Genomic DNA, 20942 nt, shown 5'->3' with positions numbered 1-20942 from the left:
TTGCATGTCTTACGCTTGGGACGTCCGTTTTATTGCGTTGATATCAAATCTCAGTGTACATAGCCTACTGTAGTTGGAATGTGTAGCAGAATGTAGATGTTAGTTTCTCTTAGGCTTGCATTCCACGCTCGGCTGGTGAATTTAGCGTATTCAGCTTATGCGGCCATCGTGAGTGTTGGCTAGCTAGTCAGTACAATCAAATTTATATTACTGTCGCTAACCTTAGTGGTTTCAGTTTTTATATTACGTGAAAGAGTAAGGGGGGGGGACTTAGCGGCCTGCCCTCATTGGCAACAGCGAAAGCGGCTCCGAACGTTTTTACCCCGCTGACGTCCGTCCGCGCGTGCCGACAGGAGCGCGCGTGCCCGTGGCGTGCGCCAGTCTCCACGGCTAATCTGCTGCGTGCTTCCTGCGCCGCGGCGGCTTTCGACCGACTCTTTCGTGATGCCTAATCGACGTCTTCCGCAGGGCTCGCGTTTCCCTCTCTCCATCCGTCCGTGCTAATGCCTATCTCGCGCGCAACATCGGGGTCGCCGCCGTGCGTCCGAGAAAAACGTTGCCCCTCTCTCTTCCTTTCTCCTGAGCCGCCGGCCGAAGATTGCTTTTCACCGCGCCGTCTTCGAGCCCCGCGCCGCCGCAGTTTGCTGAGGCTTCTGCCGCCAGTGGCCCGCGTCCAACGCAGGCGGTTTGGGTCTGCGGATAAGAGGGTGGGGAGGAGGGCTTGGGAGGCTTTTGGCGGAGGAGGAGGGTAGTAGAGAGAGAGAGAAGCAGACTCGGAGGCCCCGGATGACCCTAATGACAGAATAATGACAGCCTTCGCGCCCGCCGCTGCCGCGAAGAAGCGCGCCCGCGCCTGTCCGGAAGCTCTTTCGGCTCGCGAGAAGGGATTCCGCCGCGGCTGTAGTGGTGGTGGCGACGAATGCGGCCGCTCCTTCCCGCGCGCTCTTTCCCCCTCTCCTCTCAAGACTAGCCGCTTCGTGAAGCGGAGTGACGAGCGTCGACCGCTCCTGCGCCCCGAAATACCTCGGCCGAGTTCAAGCGTACGTGCGCGCAAGAATCTGGAGCGCGAGATAAGCGGCGAAGATGACACACAGGTGGGCCCGTATCGCTAGAGAAACGTGTTTTCTCTTCTTGCGGTGCTCACTGCCGCGTGCAAGGCGAGAAGTTTAATGGCGTGTCCATGCGAAAACAAAAGTGTGCGAAATGAGCCCATTCGTGACTGAGGAAATAGGGCTGGCGGAACAAGCTCTGTAATGGCCGCTTTGGGCGCTTCACTCTCAGTCTCACGGGGAACAAACTTGTATATTTCCTTGTGTTCGCATCTTTTTCGTAATCATCACCTGAAGATGTCTCCATCTTGTGTATTTCTGACAGACCCCTCGGATCTTAATTTTTGTATAACAGTAGCAAGTCCATTTTTTTTAAATCTGTTCTTTGGGAGGCAGGAACAGCCAAGCTTGCTCAGCTTTTTTCCCTCAACCTCTCCATCACCTTGATGGAAGTAAAAGATAATCACGCTTTCTCTCTCCTTCCTCTTCTCGCCCCGTGCAGTGGCTGTTGCGAGTGCGTGCGGCTGGAAGACGTTCTGCAGCGCCTGCGCATCACGGCCGATGAGTTCCGGCACCGGTTCCCGGCCGTCGAGGTGCTCGTGCTTCCGGCGCACGAGCTGCGGGCCAAGACCACAACCCCGTGGCTGGACGAGGCTGCGGGCCCCGGTGCCAGTAGCCCCCGCGAGGTTACCTCGTCCCCACCGTCTGCGGCAGAGGCCAGTGGCGCCGCTTCGTCCCCCAAAGCGGCGGCGCCCGCCGTACAAGCGCTGCGCTTCGACGCCACCGTACGCAGTATCCTCGGACTCCACAACCACCCCATCCCGCGATGAGCGGCGACGACGGCAGTTGTTGTTCCCTCGATGCCGTGTAGCTGCCACAGTCACCTCTGTCACCCACCTCACCTCATTCACCAACCACCGTCACCCTTCTGACGCTGTAGAGCCGACTCTGGCACCCCATATGCATGTGTGCAACTTGATCAGGCACTCATCAAAGGCATCGCAGACCTCCTTGTGCAACCACTGGCGCTGGCGCCAGGGACAATCCGGCATCGACACGCCGAGGGTGCGCTGCTCGCAAACGTCGTGCAGACACTGAACGAACCGTGATCGCGTTGCTGCACGCCCTCTTGGCGTGACGTCACCGTCGCATGAGGCTGCTTTTCGGCTTGGGACGAGGCCATTGTCACATCCCTGACTGCGATGAAGCTGGACAGTTTGCAGGACTAGTGTGTGGAACGTTCCCATTGAGAGCTCCAAGAGGACTTTCTCTGTGACACCAAGCCGCTTCTTGCAGTGTGCCGTGCGGTCGATGGGACCTGGCGAACGATTCTGTTTTCGATGTCATCTGCGAACGGTGAACTGCAGTGCCATTAGACCTTGGCAGTGAGTGTGCTGCTCAGTCTGCGGCGTCGCAACCACAGTGTCGTGTTCCATTGAGTCATCATCCAGCCTCTGTCGCGTCTATTTCCATGTTTCTTATGCATTGCTTTTCCCACTGATCCCCTTGTCAATGGTGCGTTAGAATCCTTTCCGAACACTTCCGTGAAAAAGAAAATGGGCATTTTAGGGAGTGCGCAGTGCTTGGCGTTCCCCATGGCCATTACATTTACAAGTTTTGGCGTGCCTCCTGCTACATAGCAGTAGTGCGTGGAACCTGAAGAGCAAACTTCGCGTTTTTCCTGTATTCTCATCCTGGCATCTATCTCCACACTTGCTCTTATTGATGTTCCCGCACAATGTATGTAAATTTTTGTGCTGTGAACGTTGTTGCGTACTCCAGCGAGGCGTCCAAATCGCTGCGTTACACACCTACAAGTGCCACTCACGTACGCTCTTGTGGGGAGGGGAAAGTGTTGCCGACTTGCCTCGAAGAAAAACAAATGCCATGTATTCATTTCTCGTTGTGTGCTTTGTCACCTGATGTCGTTTGCGATTCTTGAGTCTAGCCGCAATGGTTTATTCTCGACATCATCTAGTTGGCTGCCATGCGCCCGCAGTCCACTTGCAGTGTTAGGTCAGCAATGTGAATACGTTTTGTGTGTGATGTGTCGTTTTTGATTTTTTTTGGTGCCCTAGAGCGGGCTTTCAAAGCCCATGAGCTCCTTGGTGTTTATTCCTGCCTTCTGTTGTATCATAGAGGATTTCCAGGGGAATATTTGAGGCACAGAAACACATATGTGCATCGTTATTGTAGCGAGATCGAGTGAGCGTGCCCGCTTTGATCGTCGTTTTAGTCGCCTTATGCCATTGAGTCCACACAGGAGTGGCAGCGACTCCTCTAAGTCCCGGTTCAACGCACAATGTGCGAACGTCTCTAAGAAGCGGTAAAGCATGCTAGTGGTTTCAGAGCAGGAATATATCCTGGAGAGGATCTTTATCACTCTTTCTCTCTTTGTTTCTTTTTTATATTCTTTTTTTTGACCATATGGTAGAGTGCCAGTCACCTCCATTTGCAGTGTTGGAGCTCTCCTTCCTTGATAATTTTGTATTTAGAAGGCCATCTGCCTGTGTGGCTTTGGTGTCACCAGTTGGTTCCGTTGGGCCATCAGATCGCACATGAAGTTCACACTTCTCTCTACCTTATTTTCCTTTCCTTGCGCCCATGTTTGCTCACAGATAGAACTGTACGCTGTTGTTTGCCATTCTTTCTTCGGTTCCACCCTCACACATCTTAAAATACACTGGTAATTACTGATGATCTGAATTGCCACAACCTTATGGATGCAGATTCCAGTTAAATCAACCACATGTGGTGGCATTTAGTGTAGCGGGATTGAGAAAAGAATTGTTTGCGACACAGCCAATTTCGACAGTGACGACAGCCACCATCATGTCCTCAGTTTACAAAAGCGAAAGCTGGCGCCATCCACCAAATATATTCACTGCTACTACAACAATGGGAGTAGGCCGTTCTTGTTCCTGAAGAATAGCCTTAATTTTTGTTTTTAATGGGGTGATTCAGTTTTTGGTGTTTATAATGACCCTAGGCATAGCGCATGCCTTGCATTTCGCTTTCCTGTCCCTATAAGCTCGGTGCGCCTTGTGCCTCTTGTGCGCTGCACGCCGACAGAAGCGCAAGAACAAAATAAACAACCTCGCGCATCTGCCAGACCTTGTGCGGCTTCATCGCCTTTGCTTGCAGCTGTTCTTGCTGTATTCAGTCAACGTGTACTCTACGCAGTTCTCTCTCCACTGTCCACAAACGCGATGCGCGATCTTTTGTTGTCCATGCAGGCTGCTCGCACCACCAGTCGCACGTGTTAGCTTTTCCTGCCTTTGCCATCTGTGCACACTACTTTGTACGACCTCTCTGAGTGGGGAAATGGGGGATACTGGGAAGTGGGTTAGTTGGGAGAACACGTGTATCGTTGTCAACTTTCGCAGAGTGTCTTAAAAGATAAATTGTACTGCTGCACCTACCTGCAGTGTCGTTGTTTCGGACCCTTATCCATGTGCCTAGAAGAAAGTCTCTCAACTTTTTGAAATCTTGTTCTTATAGCGGTATTTCAGTGTGTGTCTCTCTGTGTATGTGAACACCGACACCGTTAACAGCAACAAAAAGAGTGTTGGCCGTAATGAGTCGTGTAGACAACTTGCCTGATGTTACCAGAGACCTCTCTCTATCTCTTGGTGTGTAGTATTTGCAACGTGTGTTAGCATACCCCTTATTTTATAGCCAGAGCTCTCTTCTGTATTTGCAGAAAGTTAGGCGTGCTATGATGACTAAATACAGGAAATGTCATTGGATGGCAGAAATTCACGATTTCTTAAAAAGCCGAAAAAATTTTTCAGAACGCTTCATTTTCTTCTAATTCACTTTTTTGCAGTTTGTACGCTGCTGAAATGCTGTTTTACCTGGACTCTTGTTTAACGTCCGATACGTCATCTAATGGCAACTGTTGGCGGTCAGTCGGAACCAAGATATAACTAATTTAAGGATCAAACTCATGATTTATGAAAGCTTTCCATTAACCGTCCTTCACTGCCCCGGGTTGCTGTGCTTTGAGAAATTGTGTGGAGCCTACAGATAATTATCCAAGGATTAGAACGTAATGTTACGGCTTTGCTTGAGCATTGCGGATATCTTTTCAGGTTTAAATGCTGCTCTATAGAAGAAATTTCAGGCTTCACTTCATGGATGTCAACTCCTTTTCTACGGTTTTCAAGTGCTCGCCATCACCAGCGAATGTGCATAGGACCCCTCGGCATTGCTTGAGGCAGCTTCATCTTTTTGCTCTCTATATTTCTGCAACTTGCGCTGGGCGCTTATGAACACATGAAATTTACGGCTTGCCCCTCAAGGCGCGTGTTGGCTCCTTTCTCCAATTTTTTTCTTGTCCCCGCTTACGAACAAAAAAAAAAAAGAGAAAGGAACCAGAGCCTTCCTCAGCCGTCTTAATCATCGCTTATGCTTTCTCCAAATTCTCTAGCCAAATATTAGGTAAGGCAAAGGTATATGCAATTACATACGCCTGTTTCCACTTACTGCTGTGTCTGAGCAAGGAACACCGAGTGGTCGTCAATGGACATTCGCAGGTGACATGCGTTGCATCGTGGTACATGTGCGTGCCTGTGTCTGCGTGTATGGTGTGCATAGTCTGTTGTGTACACATTTCTTTGCATCGGCATGCTTCTCAAGCATCTCTTTCGGATTTCTGTTTTATTTTCCCATGGCGGGCGACTGACGCTCCTTCATCACCTCTCCAGCGAATGTCCTGCGTTTTTTTTTTGCTCGCCTAGTTTTTGGAGTTGCTTCTTTGGTCGCTGTATTTTTGGATGTACCATATATATATGTATTTTGTAAATAATGCTGTGTAAATAGGAAACATCAGAAAGGATTATAATATACTGTATTCACCTGGAAAAATGATAAAAATGAAAAAGGTGTCCAATGACCCATTGTGTCCGAGTGTCAATGTCCTCTCTTCCTATGGACTGACTGCACGAGACGCCGCCTTGCGGCGACTGCGTAGTTCAGGGACTGAGGAGGCTGGGTTTGCTGGGTGGTCTTAGCGGTGGCATTATGGGCTTCGTTGCTCACCAAAAAAAGAAAACCATGACAGCTGGCTTGCCGGTGGATGCTCCTCAGAGCAAGCATGGACTGCATGAGGTCAGCACATTAGGTAAGGATGAGGAACAGGCCAGAAAAAAATTCCTCGGACTCCGGAGTTCCAGCTGGAGTCAGTGTGCAACTAGTAAGGACAGCTCATCTCACTTCCATGTACTCCATTAACCGGTTAGTTACTAAATGCTGAACAGCAAACCCTGGACCTTCCGTGCGCCTAGTTTGCCAGAAGGCTTGCTCTGCCAATGATGATCTCTGCTGTGTGCCACTTCTGTCGTCAGTGCGTGCGAAAGATATTTGAGTCAGCATAGCGTGATCCGTGATACGCTGCCGTGATCCACACGGTGCCAGTGCGCACGCGCCTATTGGTCGCAACTTGGCTGATGCGCCCGCAGCCTGTTGGAACTTGGCGCCATCTGGCGTACAGAGTGATCAGTGCACGCTCAGTGGCTCCTCGTGGGAGCGGATGACGGTAGACAGTCGCGGTACTGCGCGGTTACCACATTCACTCGAACTGGACGTAGGTATCGCTTCTATCACGGAGAGGAAGTTATTCACGGGATAAGTCGGCCAAATCTACCGCGTTCTTAGTGCTGTATTGTGCACCATTCGTCATTCTGTACTTGTGGAAGTGCGGCATTTAAATTGGAACTGTAGCAAAAATTCGTGCGGCCGTACAGCACAGAGATCCTGCGAACGGTATGCGGAGCGTGCTGTTGTAACTAAGCTGCGTTTCAGGAGCTCGACGTGTGAGCTTCGGTGTTGGGGACGAAGAGGTGCATCTGTGATCGCTGCGGATATACTCTCGATGGTTACCTTTATTTATTTATTGCAAAATACTTTTTGGCCTATGCAGGAGCGGCTGTCCAAATCACGGAAAACCAAGTGGCAGTAGAACGGTAGTTCGGGAGGTTTCAATCAATCACAAAGAAATAAAGCACTGATTCACTGAAACAAAAGCTGTTCAAGAACTTTACCAAAGATACAGGACTGGAAAATGGTCCCCGGGAGGCAGTTACATTCGGGAATGGTGTTGGGAAAAAAGTGACGCTTTAATGCTTCAGTCCTAGCAAAAAATGGTTTAAACAAATGACTTCCTAACGCGTGTATTCGTCTCGACGATAACTGTTCAAAATATCTGGGATGAGGTAAGTTTAGTTTATGCGTTGGAAGGTTACACATGATGAATAAACCAGACATTTTTTCGCGTACTTCATGTAGTTGGGTATGGTTGCTTTTCATTAGTGTCCTAGGTGAGTCTAACCTTCTGTATTTGTCATACAGAAATCTAATCGCCTTCCCTTGTGCTATCTCAAGCTGGCGAATGTTTTTCTCTATGAACGGATGCTGCAAGTTAGAAGCATACTTTAACTTTGTTTGTGCCTTAAATAGCACAGCTTGGAACCTGCCGAGAAACAAACGTCTGAAATATGGAGAGTTCATTTTAAACCATAAGTAAAGATTACCCCTAAATGTTGAATTAATGAAATTATTTAGCAAGCTGTAACAGAAGGGACTAAAATGATTTTCACGCTATATTCACAAAAAGACAGTTTTATCTAGGTTCGGTTGCATATCCCATTTAACTAGCACTATTTATGAACAGCTAAAAGCGGATTCTGTATCATATAGGGATCAATGTATTCATTTATGCACTTAAAAAGAATGCAGTCATTGCAAAAATCCTGACAGAGACACTTTAGGAGTTAGTCGCCAGATAATTAAGATAAATTAAAAAAAAATTCAATAAAGCAGCACCTTTCCTCTCACAGACTACTAAAGGCAATGGGTGCATCTTTCTGAGGCAGAAGCAATGCTTTCTCGAGTTCCAGTGACTTTCGCAAAAAAATAACAAAAAAAGAGGCCTGGCCATGGCAAAGTTCCTCAACAAGAATACAAAACACGCTCACAAAATGCTCGTTTGCATAGCTTTAAACACGGGCTCGACACCGACCGGGGCGATCGCATTTCGATGGAGGTTAAATGCTAGCGGCCTGTTTACTGTGAGATGTCAGTGCACGATCCGGAGCAGGCGACCAGGGCGCTTCTTCCTCTTCTCTGCTTTTGGACACCCCACGGTACGTTTGAGGTGTCCGACGAGAATGATACAGCTACACTGCCTTTCTTTTGCAGCATAACAACTTCCATTTTCATTTCCGCTTGCAATGCGTCGCTGACCCCACGTTTTCTAATACACCCGTTAAACAGAGGTCATGAAGACGTACGTGAAAAGAACCTCTTGCCTATTCATAAGTCTTATCGCGCTGTGTCCCGTTAAACACCGAAGCATGTGCAAGAACAAAAGTAAACGTAACCACGGAACAACGTCCAGTTTTTAATGTAACAGAAACACCACATCATCAAGTTTTTCCTCCGCGACCGTCCGGCCTGCTAGCTCAGTCGGTTAGAGCGTCGTGCTAATAACGCGAAGGTCGTAGGTTCGATCCCTGCGCAGGCCACATTTTTTTTTTGTCAATTGCAATTTTTTTTCTTTTAGATTCTAATGTTAGGAAGCCATCGAAACCCCACAATGTCAGAACATGCTTATTTCCTCGAAAACATAATTCGCCGGAAGTCCGTCTGGTTGGGTGGCTGCAGAGCGCAGAAACAGGTGGCTTGAGTACAAGCAACACGTGCTCGGGAGTCTGCCGGGAAACGCGCTGAGCGCTATGCTGGACCCGGGTAAATCTGTTTAAGCTCCGGATGGCTCCGATATCTCTGGTATGCTGAACCGGCCCCAGTTAAACCTAGTTAAGCTCCGAAGAGTACCGTGCTGCTAAGTAAAAGCGTTAAACCGGACCAGGTTAAATCTGTATGAGCTCCGAACAGTACCGGTTGCACCGGTGTGAACGCTTAACCGGACACACAGAAACGCATCTGAGCCCAGTATGAACCTGTTGGCCGCAAGCCGGGCTGGTATGAAACCTGTTCCTTCCGGTAAAGACTGCTTACATTGCCTACAGGACTTTCAATAGGGAAGATTTCCAGCGAGCTAAAGCGGTCTAAGTTTATTCTAAATTTTAATGTAAACCGTGTTCCGATGAATGAACGGTACGGTCCTGTTCCTGAAAAAGAAGAATCATGCTGCCCGTAAGTTTGTTACAAGCACAACGATGTGGTTGGTGTCAAACAAAAGTATACCTGCAGTGGTGATAACAGTCAAACATTCGTTTATAATGACGAAGGGATAAGGCTCTTTTACGCACTGGATCATCAAATCCCTCGCTTTTCTGGTCGGACCAAATATTCACCGCACGAGCTAGAAAAAAGCAGTAAAATTTTTTATCTTATAGCTGTCTGTTAAATTTTTCCGCCTTGAAGCAACTCTGAGAGGAGCAAGAAATGACATAGTGCAGCCACGTGTCGGTGAGGAGGTGACCAGAGAAAAGGACACTTGCGGGAGAGTTATCCCTGTGACTCAACCGAGGAAGAAGATGGAGATAGGAGCGCCATTAATGAATTCCAGGCTTCGGCAAACTGGAAGGGCCAGCCAATGAGCGTCGTCTCTTCCACCCAAAGACAACGTCCAAGATGAAGTCCCTTTGATTGGAAGAAAAAGGCGTTGAGACGACTGGAGAGAGCCGCCGCGGTGGCTCAGTGGTTATGGTGCTCGGCTGCTGACCCGAAAGACGCGGGTTCGATCCCGGTCGCGGCGGTTGAATTTCTTTGGAGGCGAAATTCTAGAGGCCCGTGAGCTGTGCGATGTCAGTCAGTGCACGTTAAAGAACCCCAGGTGGTCAAAATTTCCGGAGCCCTCCACTACGGCGTCTCTCATAGCCTTAGTCGCTTTGGGACGTTAAACCCCATAAACCAACAAACCAACCAGACGACTGGAGAGGCTATTAAAAGCGCCTCGACACACTCATCGAGCAGCGATTCCCTGAGCCGTCTTTTCAGCTTTTAATTTGTTCGTCTATGAATGTAACCCACGTTGTTAATATGTGAATCACTTTTCCTTTGCTTCTCCTACTCCCCGTCTTCAGCCCACCTTCCTTCCGCAATCGGCCCAGCGGGGGCGTTCCTGTATCCTGGAAACACTCTGCTAGAACAACGAGTCGCTGGTGGCCAGCGGTGGGATGGAAGACGAGTCGTAACACCCCTCTGTCTTTAGTAGGAACCTTCCGTAGTACGTACACCATTTTCTTGTTTATTAGAACTTATCCATTCATGTCCTCTCTCACTCAAAGTCGCCCGGGGTGTCACGGTGCGTGGCAGACGCAACCAGCGAAGCGTACGGCAGGTCTCTCTAATGCTTGGTGGGGCCGTTTGGCGTTTAGAAGCAGTAAAGACAGCAACAAACTTCATATGTAGCATTGACCCCTTCAATGGGTGGAGGGGAACACTACGCCGTGAACTCTACCAGGGCGTGCAAACACATGCCTTGTAGTGAACTTCCGATACAGTGCAGGACGCTGGTGTGAAAGAGCAAATCCTTCTGCACGTGGCATGCAGGGGGCACTTCGCGTTCAATAGAAAGGTCAACTTGTGCAAGTTGCTCGAACGCGCGAAAGATATCAGTGCCCAATTGAGGCGGAAATCTCATGAGGCCACACGGGCCGTCTCCCCTCAGCCTCCAATCGTCCTGTCTGCGACGGGCCATTCATTAGCGGATATTTCACGCCCAAGACGACGATCGAATTAAGGTGTTGCCTTCAGGATGGTTCGGTCGGCACAAAGTTGGTCTTTCTCGCGAGCTTTCGGAATGATACGGGCATCCCGAGGAACAAGGCACTCTCAAATGGAATGATGATCGCTGAAAGCACCGCAGCATAGCTGTATATAAGTTCTAGTCGACCCGCATCTCGGTGCCAGGCGCTCTGGGTCCTTGCGCCAATCGACGCTAAGCATCGTCGGCGCGTTCGTGAGTACACCCGCGTCCTGCCACGCGCGGTATCGACCTTGGGCTGTTCCTTCCGCGCGCGCGCGCGGCGATGACTGCAGCGTCATGCGCCTCGCCGCCGCCTGCCGCGTTCCGTTCGGCCGTTGCACGCGCGGCGCGGGCAAGCGCACGCCACGCCGTTTGGAGAAGAAGGTAGTGGGTGGTCGAAGGAGGTCAAGCCAGCGGCGCGACAGGTGGCCGTTCCGCGCCGACCGGTAATGATGATGGCATCGCGTGTGCCGGCTTCCGCGCACGCCAAGGTGCGCGAGCCACGCGTTGCCTCGGGCTGAGAGGGACGGCGGGGGAGTGTTGTCGAGCGGCGCGGCTTCCACCATCGGCAGCGACGCTTGGCAACGCAGTCCGCGTCAGCCCAGATAGTTGTCAACTACCTCGGCCTTTCGCTACGTCGCTTGCCGCGGATCGACGGGGCTTGGGAGATGCTTTCGGAACGTGGCAGTATATGAGTAGCTGCATGCTGGCGTATGTCGCAGAAGAAAGGTAGGAAGAATAACACCGTCTGTCCTGCTAGTTGGTAGAGATCCGTATGTATCAGCAGCGTGAACACAACGCAGGAAGTAGAAGGAGAAGATAGTACAGAGCGCTCTGTACTATCTTCTCCTTCTTCTTCCTGTTTTGTGTTCGCGCTGCTGATACATAAGGGTAGGAAGACTTCCACCGATAACTGAACGCATATGACAGTCGCGCTACAAGCGTGACGTGTTGGCTGTAATGCGAAATTCATATAGGATTGTCCACTCTTACTTCAAACTTGCGAGCTAATGGCTGTGCTCTTTGGAAGGCCACTGAGCGCGACACAGTCACGCATCGAAGTTAAGTCGCAAATGACGAGAAGCACCACGTCCAGATCCACCTCCTGCGCCTCTTTGCTGCGATGAGCGGCTGTGTCGCACGCAGTGGCCGTCTGAAGAGTGCGGCCACGCGCTCGCGTGTTCGCACTAAAGTGGACGACCTTGTACATACCATTGGGGAACTATCATATATGGTGGTATAGTACTCTACTTATGCTCGTTCTGCAGGTGACTCATTTTTTTTCCCCACCGAAGACTTTGGTATTCTTGAAAAGAAAGAAAAAGGCTTAATATCCGCGCGGATCATCCTCAACGTCTTCCTGGTGGACGTCTGGTATGTCCTCAACAACAGAGGTGTCCAGGAGAGAAGATGGAAAACCGGGGATGTACAGAATAGCGCTGCGGTGAGGGAATCGAGCAGCTGAACTACTGACGGTTTACCTGTCAACCGCCACTTCTTTCTTGAGCGAACGGATAGTGAATGCCATGTGCGCGCACAGTTAACTGAAAGTCCTCTTGAACCAACATAAGGACACCAGGAGCTTTGAACCAACTCTCGGATTCTTCTACCGCCTTCTTACGTCCGAAACGAGCATTACGAGCTCCAGATAAGCTTCGATCGCCTGTGATCCTGTACTTTGCAGCGTGATCCCAAATCTCAGAATTCTTTATACCCTTCCACTACCGAAATGCGGCCGCCCCAGCTCGATTCGATTCCGCGATCTCGTACACAGGAGCCGAATGTGACAGTGTTCGTGTGCGCGAGCATGCATGCGCAGTATCATTCAGTTATCGCAGTTATCCCGCAGTGTACCACAGCCTAGACCTCAGCTGTGCCGTAAGGGAAGAAATGAACCGGGCGAAACGGTGGTAGACAGGGCCTTCACAACCTGCGCTGAAACCGCGCAGAATACGGGCGTTATGCCGTTTCGTCTACATCGAACTGCAGCCGGGATCTGATCCAGAGACAGCATGATCAGCAACCCAACGCCTAAGCCAGCCGCTCGGCAGGCCTGTGTTGTAACCTCGTCGGAAACTCGTTCCGGACAGCACACACCGCGACTCTGGAAGCCAGTGATTCATCCGCAGCAGGCCTCTCGGGTATCACCGCCGCGCGCGACGCGACGGTAGCGGCCGGTAATCCCCGACCCGACGCTATAGAACAAAACGCGAGCGACCGCCAATTAACAGTGGGCCGCAGCGTGGCATGCGACACACTGCGCCGTCGCCCGGCCGTGGTGAATTCGAACGCACGACGCCGGCAGCGTGCCCACCCACTCGACACGGAGGGAGCTTTGCGTGTCAAAGCAGTTACCGGCCGCCACGCGCGCGCAGCGTCGCCCAGCCACAGAGGAGCGGGGAACGAAACGCCGCTCGGCCTCGCAAAAAGGGAGAATAAAATGAAAAAGAAAGAACAGGCCGCGAATGCCGCCGCCGCCGTGCGCGAACACGAAATACAGGAAGTGGCGCTGCCTCGATGCCGCCTCGCCTCGGCGGCCTGCAAAGCGCTGCGCGAACCGCGCAACGTGCGGCGAGCGGGAAAAAAAGTGTCGGTGCCTCGTCGCTGCGCTGTGCTGCGCCTTCGCGCGCGCGCGGTCGCAGGCACGCACGCACGCACGCGCTCTTTCGCTTCGCCGACGCCGCTACTCCCGTGCCGGCATACTTTGCGAGTCGCGGATTCGAATGGACGGAAATTCGGTGCGCAGGTAAGCCCTGACTCGCAGAAGGCGAGCGTCGCTGTGTCGGCCCGTAAGGTCGGTCGGTGTAAGCACCTGCGAAACCTCTGGCTCCTGCCGGGCCGTTTCCTGATTTCTTGCGCGCAGCTGGGGGGTGAGAGGAGCCCTGTCCGCAAATGCGGCGCAGTCATTACCGGGCCCGCGCGCGCGAGCTGCTGCTCCCGCCGCGTCCAGGGCGAATTACCCCCGCGACCCGTCGATCGTTGGCCCTCCGGGCAGCGTTGACTGCCGCAGCTGATCGCGCCGGGTTACTTACTCGGTGTGCGAGAGGTGAAGAAAAATCGCCATGAAGGTAAGAAAGTGCCAACTGGTATCATTTGCGGGAGCACCGCTGCGCGCTGCGCACCTTCCTTCCTCTCCCTGAAGCTCGCCTTTGCATCGCCAGTTCTCCCGTCGCCACAGAGGGCGCTGTATACACCGTAGGCGCTCTGCCGCTGCTGATGAAACTGCATTGCGACACTGACGAGAATGAGCAGTTAACAAGAAGTCATTCCGCTAATAGGTGCCGTCTGCTTCGGCTAATGATAGCTCAAGCGCAGGGAATCGACGGATTACTGCGATCACTTTCCTGTCCCATAACGTTGTTGTCTGTTCGCTGTTTTTGTACTCTTTTCTTTACACGGTATTTTCTCCCAGGTAGCCGGCACCTTGCGCTTGTATATCTTCCTCTGCGTGGACACAGAAAGCTGTCCCCGAGTTTACGCTTTATTAGTAACGGGACAGTGCAACAAGTAAAATTAAACATTCAGTTAGGAAAATCAAGGCATAAAAAGAAACAAGATCTACTGCATGCACGCCCCTTTACTCTCTCCCCATAACCTCGGTCTTCTCATCGCAGCGTTCAGCGTCAACCGAGCTCGAGTCAGTGCGCATTTTATTCCGGAGCCCGAGCCCTCCTCACAGGGACCTCTTTCTCTCTTTCTTCTTTCACTATTAAGGCGAAAGCCTTTAATGCCTCATCGTTGTAAGCAGCAGTTGTCGACAGAAAATGTCACGCTTTTCAATTGGTCGAAACGGCCGTGACGTCACAGTGCGCGAATTTCAAACGGGCCAATTGTACTTTGCCTAGTAACCATGCTACCAATTGAAGGGATCGTATAGTGATGCTCCAAGTGAGACTGAGCTTAGTTAATTGCTTAATTACCCAATTAGCCTAATTAACTGTTCTAGTCAGGCCATATAAATAAATAAAAACGAGTAGGAAATTGGTCGAGCTCGGGAATCGAACCCCGGTCTTCGGCGTGCGAGACGAGCATGCTATCCACTACGCCATGCCAGCTCGATGGTTTGGAATGAACAAATGCGCGTGTAGTGAATACGGTGTCTTCGCTCACTCTCATCCTCCTCCCTTCCCTTCCGGAGAGGTTTAGGTGTCCACCGAGGTATGAGAGACAGATACATTTCCTTTCCTCAAAAACCAATTTACCGATGAGCGAGGCGTAGAACCGAACGGGCAATGGCGTTCTATGGACTCCCTGGCAGCGTTGCAAGATGCTGTCGCGTTCCACTCTTAGAGGCGAAGCTTAACATCTTAACGACACATCAGTTACCATGCTTTAGGTAAAAAAAGTGTCCCCCCCCCTGAATTTTGACGGGTGTTCACCGAGATATGTGAGACAGTTAATGCGTAATTCCCTTTCCTCAAATACAATTTTCACTTCCTTCATTACGGGCCCTCTCGGTCTTCTTTCACTCCCACTTCCTCCCTTCCTCTACGGTGCGGTTCAGGTGTCCACCCAGATGACAGAGAATTACTGCGCCATTTTCTTTCCTCAAAAAGCGTTGCATTCAAAGGGCAAGGCATCGCGCCGAACGGGTGGTGGCGTTCCGTGGACTCCCTGGCAGCGCTACAACACGCTGTCGCGTTCCACTCCTAAAGGCGAAGCTTAAGAGTCATTAATTAGCAGTTAATTAGTATTCCGGCATTAATCAGTAAATTAACCATTAATTAGTGATTTCTCGTCACTTAGTAATTAGTACTCAATTATATGTGACGCCACCAGTGCCACAGAAGCAGCGAAAGTGGTTCGGAAAACGCTTTCGCCTCTACGCACTTTAGACAGTCAAAGTGCCCCTGAATTTTTATCTTCCTGCCTTCCCTCACGGCGCCGTTGAGGTGTTCATCCGAGAGATGAGGTAGTTATTGAGCCCTTGGCTTCCCTGAAAAAGCAATGTTCATTCGCATAGAAACGCATGTAATTTATCGAGGCTATTGTCTTGTTATTCTGTCGTACTTTGTCATCTTCTTCCAAGCCCACCTGTATAACATGGATAACCTGTCCTCTAACCATCGGGGCCATGCGTGCTGCCCTGGCCATATTTACTTCACCACGTATACTGAAGTATAAAAGAGATAATCGCTTATTACTGCAAGCACTGGTGTTGCCAAAAATCCGTTTGGCTGTCCAGTCAGTGTGAACGGAAACTGGCCCTCATCACTTTCCCCCTTATGTCAGAAAATGCGAAACTTTTCTTCTCGGCTAAAAGCTGGACGCCCCCACTCCAGCTGTTTTGTGCTTTGTGTCTTGCGCATGTGATTGAACAGTGATCTTCCAGATCTCCACGCGCGTGCGACCTGTATATATGTATATTCTTACCCTGTAGATATGTAAATAGTTTCATTGAAAGTGTACCCCTCCCCCTCTCCTTTCTACTATCCTCTCACCCCGTTCCTTTCACTTCTTCATACTGCCTGCTATCCTTTATTTCGCTGCCCCAGCTCAGGTGCTTCCAGCCGCGATAGCAAGTGCCGGGGCAGCAAACATTCTTTTACCTTCCATATCAAATGTTCAATAAATAACCACTACTACTACTTCTCGGCTCGTGTTGCGTGAGGACGGTTTCTCTTCCGGATGATGGCATGAAGAAAGAATGAGGAAGAAGAGGATCTCCGCAGGAAAGGCGCCGTAACCGCCTCCCGCGGAGTGGGCAGCTGAGGCGTTCCGTGACGGAAGGGGTGAAAGGGCTGGAAGAACACAGACAGTGATTTACCGGTTTCCTCGCGCAAGAAGGGCGCAGCGCGACCGCGTACACACCGCCGAGGAAGATCGAGGCGTTGCAGAGGCTACTCTGGTCGTGCAGCTGTGGGTTCCAGACCGTTAGCGAAGCCAAAGTGTAGGGAATCAGTGTGCAGAGGGGGAAAAAAAAAAAAGCTCAATGTTTGGCGAAACGCGGATGCGATCTTTTCCAAGGGAAAACAATTGGCGCCACCGCATTCGACACCGGGCTATCGGAGACTTTCTCCGGCACCTCAGGGACGAGTTCAACTTGTAGGCTTCCACACGTTCTCCCCAGAGCCCAACAAGGTAAAGCTGATCTGAGAGTTGTGATGAGGTCACCGAATGACTTCATCTTGCAATTTTCCGCCAACGTTCGTCCGGCCTGCTAGCTCAGTCGGTTAGAGCGTCGTGCTAATAACGCGAAGGTCGTAGGTTCGATCCCTGCGCAGGCCACGTATATTTTTTGCGAATTTTTTTTCCGGTCTCCCCAGAGCCCAAAAAACTAAAGCTGATCTGATACTGCATACCAGCTAACATCATTTGGCATATTGACCGTTGTTTGGGTTTTTGTGATACTATTCGTGTAGGTAATTTGCATGTTACTTGCCGCCCTGTAATGCAGGGGCCGAAGCGCATGTCAAGCCACAATTTCTGGCTTTTTTCTTTCGACCCTCTTCATGTGTACATGGGAAATAAATAAATTGAAACTGAAATAGTTACGAGCCCAGATTCTCCTCAACAGTCTCTTAGGATAAGCACGTTGCAACTGCCGCGTATAATTACGCGTTGCCCGGCGGGTAGCGTGGTGGGGGGCACAACGCCTCTCCAGCTACTCTTTGCGTCTTTTCACAGCCGGTACGCCGTCGCCGTTGGTGCCACCCTTGTCTCGTCTATGGGGGACCACAGTCATCGCAGGGAAGCGTTTGCCTGAGACTGCCTTGTCCTTCAGAGGGAAAGACTGAACGTCCCGTGCCATGAGCGAAGAGCCCTTGCGAGATAAGCTGTCCTTCGCTTCGCTACAAGTGCGGGCTTGCCTTTGCGGTATTGCAGCGTCGGCTGTTGGTGACGGTATCCATAAGGTTCGCGTAGTTTATGAGCCCGCGTTCACGCGACCACCCTGCGCACAAGACCCATGGATCCTCGCGTCTCGTGTTACCTTCGTGGCCGTCGGATGGGGCGGGCGCGGCCTGAAGAGGTCGTCGCGGAACGTCTCCAAAGGCCTCTCAGGTACATGTCTCCAAGTCCATATCATGTCCTTGCTCGCTGATTTCAATCGCACTTCGTCGAACGCCCTCACTGGCGAGTTCGGTGTCGATTTCGTAAAAGAAATTATTCGTCGACGCTGCACCAGGGGCAAAAGCTCTTCACTCTTAAAATCAATCTAAACAGTGTACAACATCACTAAGCACGTGCCACGTGCATCGACGTGGTTCTCAACAAGAATGAAGCGCAATATAAAAGTGATTAAGCTCTATAACCACGCATTTCTCTGACCAGAAAGGAGGCATCATCCCTATGCAAACAATGAAAACGACACAGAGCCTGTAAGCGTAGAGGTCGTACACAACAATAATACACGTGGTCGTCATTTAAGAGTTTATTTTCAACCCCATCAAGAAATGAAAGTCAATGACTATAAAGGCAAATTTACAGGCTCCGAGAGAAGGAGGGGGGATCTCCGCTCCCCCCACCAAGCGACAAATTTTACATAAAAAACCATGCTGAACCACATTTCTTCAAGGAAGAAAAAAAAAACTGAAGAAATGCACGATTCAAATGGAACCGACATCTACCGGTTGATGTCGGTTCCGTCCATACTGCGAATGTCAGTGCTATAGTGTTGATAAACGTAAGATGCATGCGCAGCTAGTGCTTGTCATTTGCAGGATATTTGTATATGACGGTCATTGGCAGCGGTGTTCTTATGGGTCACTCTTATAGGGGGAAATTAGTAGGGGGCCCTCCCTACTAATTTCCCTCTAAGAGTGAGCCATAAGAACACCGCTGCCAACGACGATCATATACAAATATCCTGCAAATGACAAGCACTAGCTGCGCATGCATCTTACGTTTATCAACACTATAGCACTGACATTCGCAGCATGGATGGCAGTTGGCAATTTCTTCCACACGCTCACGGAACGCTCCGTCGCTTTGGTGGTGGTTTGCTTGTTGCCGCTACCCGACGGCAGTGGTGCTTATGCTTTCTGTCCCGAACACGGCAAGGCGGCAACTCTAAGCACCGCAGTGTGCGGGTCGTAGCTCCGGCAGTTACGGAGGTGCTGTGGAGGGCGATTGCCGCCGCCAGCCCATCGCGCATATTCATCAACAGTAGCCGCCACGAGGCTGAGCGCAACGGGCGATTTCTGACCCAGCGGAACAAGTTGCACGCGCTTGCACCGCGGGCACCGCTTCTTCTTTTTTTTTTCTTTCTTCGTACGCTCTGTAACTTCCCCGGCCGGCAAATGGGTGCAGGGTAGCGAGCGCTCCTGGGAGCCACATGCGAGCTAAGCCAGATTTGATAATGCCGCATTTGCATAATGGCAGCTTAGCCACGCAGAAAGTTTGGCGCCAAGGGACAAACTATTGCTCCCAACGCCTGGGCTGTGCCCCGAGGGAAGCGGTAAAAATCAGTGACGAAACGGGGCGGTAACGAATCTGTTTCTGATGGCGCAAGGTTGAATAGCAGGAGGGGACCGCGCCGAAAACACGATAGCGTGCACGGAGTACTGCGCCGCAGGTCCCACGCAGTGTTCTTGCTCTCGAGGGTTCTTGCACCTGCTTTAATTTTTTTGTTGTTAACGTGGAGGGATGTTGCCCCATACAGTAAAAGCTGTGGAGGAGGGAGTATGGCAGCCATAAGTATACATCGCTGTAAAAATTTTAACTCCTTAATAGGCGTCAAAAATGGTATTTGCTTATCCGAGGGCTAATACCCTTTGGGAAAGGGAGAAATGAAGAGAAAATGCGGAGGGGTAAACCAATAGGGTTTTCCGGTTCGCTACCCAGAATTGGAGAAAACGGAAGAGAGGTGTAAAATAAAATGAGAATGAGAGAAGTGCGCACTGAAAGTCACAGGCCGCTGCAGCAGCGGCCTTCGCACTGGAGGGCCACCGAACGCTGCGGCCTCAACGCAACACTGTACGCCTCCTTTGTCGTCGAACACAGGGCGCCACACAGCGTAGACATTCCACCGCGAGCAAGGCTACTAAACTCGCAGGGTGTTAGCTCCAGAAAAGCTTTACAGCTTTAAGGGTGTAAAAATTTTCACACAGTATACACTCTAAACACGAGTTTTTGACTTGTCTTTGCTTACATGAAAACGTCCTGCGGCATAAAATTTGTCAATTCATGCTTGTTTATGTCATATTGTTATATTATTTGTTGTCATTGATGTATTTAATTCATGCTTGTTTATTCATATTGTTATTTTATTTGGTGTGATTGATGTATTCAATTCATGCTTGTTTGTGTCATATTGTTGTTGTATTATTTAGTTTCTTTGTTTGTCCTGCATAGGCGCTAAAGGTGTGTGCTGCCGCCTGTATCGGGGAGCCAAGGCCTAGTCAGGCCTACCGCCTTTTGCTTTGGCTTCCCCTTTCATTTTTGAAAGAAAATAAACACCAAACCAAACCAAACCAAACCAGACCAATACGCCTATATGGGAGTGGAAAGAGAACTTCTAACGCACTCCCTTATATAAAAAAAAAAATTGCGAGCACACTTCGGCAACTAAAGTGTTGATAGGCGAAAGCCGAGGACACCATGCCGTGACGACTTCCGGTGAATGTGACGTCACACCGTTCCCGTGGCTATACCGATACCCAAACTGTACATCTTTTGGAGATCTTAAGTGTTAATTACGCTTAATTAATCATTTTTCCATCTAATTTGACACAAATCCAACGTTTTTCCGACCATTCTGTGACAACTTTCACTATGCCATGAAGACTTCCGGTGGATGCGACGTCGCACCGTTCCTGTGGCTATACCGATGTCCGCGCTATTTCGAGGTAATTTCGACATTTTTCCGGTGGATGCGACGTCGCACCGTTCCCGTGGCTATATCGACGTCCGCGCTATTTCGAGGCAATTTCGACATTCTTGCTTATAATTAATTAACTAATTAATCTACAGTCACCAAACCTGACTTCTAGGTTCATCTTTTCCTCCTCTATTTGATGCAATTATTGGTTTTCTTCTTTCTTTTTGAGTTCCCGAGTTAAACGCGTGTGACACGCTTTGTTAACGGACCACTGTATGAGCCATTAAAGACTTTCGCCTTAAAAGGGTGCTAGAAGACAGCTTACTCTCTTTTAAATCATTTGTGCTTAGATTGTAGGTCAGTTGAAGACCACGTGCTCATGACATAGCTTAAGCTCAAGCCTGTCGTGCGCGTCATT

General features: G+C 50.3%; 1 protein-coding gene and 2 non-coding genes across 3 annotated transcripts in view; all 3 read left to right on the top strand.

The window, feature by feature from the left end:
• LOC149343567 (uncharacterized) overlaps window positions 1-5946 on the top strand; it is a 62948-nt gene extending 57002 nt beyond the window's left edge. The window contains exon 11 of the mRNA XM_089545964.1: window positions 1552-5946. Within this exon, the coding sequence (XP_089402090.1) occupies window positions 1552-1879 (328 nt within the window). The 3' untranslated portion in view covers window positions 1880-5946. The remainder of the gene's footprint in view (window positions 1-1551) is intronic.
• Window positions 5947-8501: 2555 nt separating this feature from the next.
• Window positions 8502-8575, top strand: TRNAI-AAU (transfer RNA isoleucine (anticodon AAU)). Its single transcript has one exon. It is a non-coding gene; the product is annotated as a tRNA-Ile (tRNA).
• Window positions 8576-16918: 8343 nt separating this feature from the next.
• On the top strand, window positions 16919-16992 carry TRNAI-AAU (transfer RNA isoleucine (anticodon AAU)). Its single transcript has one exon. It is a non-coding gene; the product is annotated as a tRNA-Ile (tRNA).
• Window positions 16993-20942: the final 3950 nt, after the last annotated feature.

This window comes from Amblyomma mixtum, chromosome 5, assembly GCF_055824585.1.
Source record: "Amblyomma mixtum isolate Tamu chromosome 5, ASM5582458v1, whole genome shotgun sequence".
Taxonomy (NCBI): Eukaryota; Metazoa; Arthropoda; class Arachnida; order Ixodida; family Ixodidae; genus Amblyomma; species Amblyomma mixtum.
This window is presented reverse-complemented; position numbering and strand designations above follow the sequence as displayed.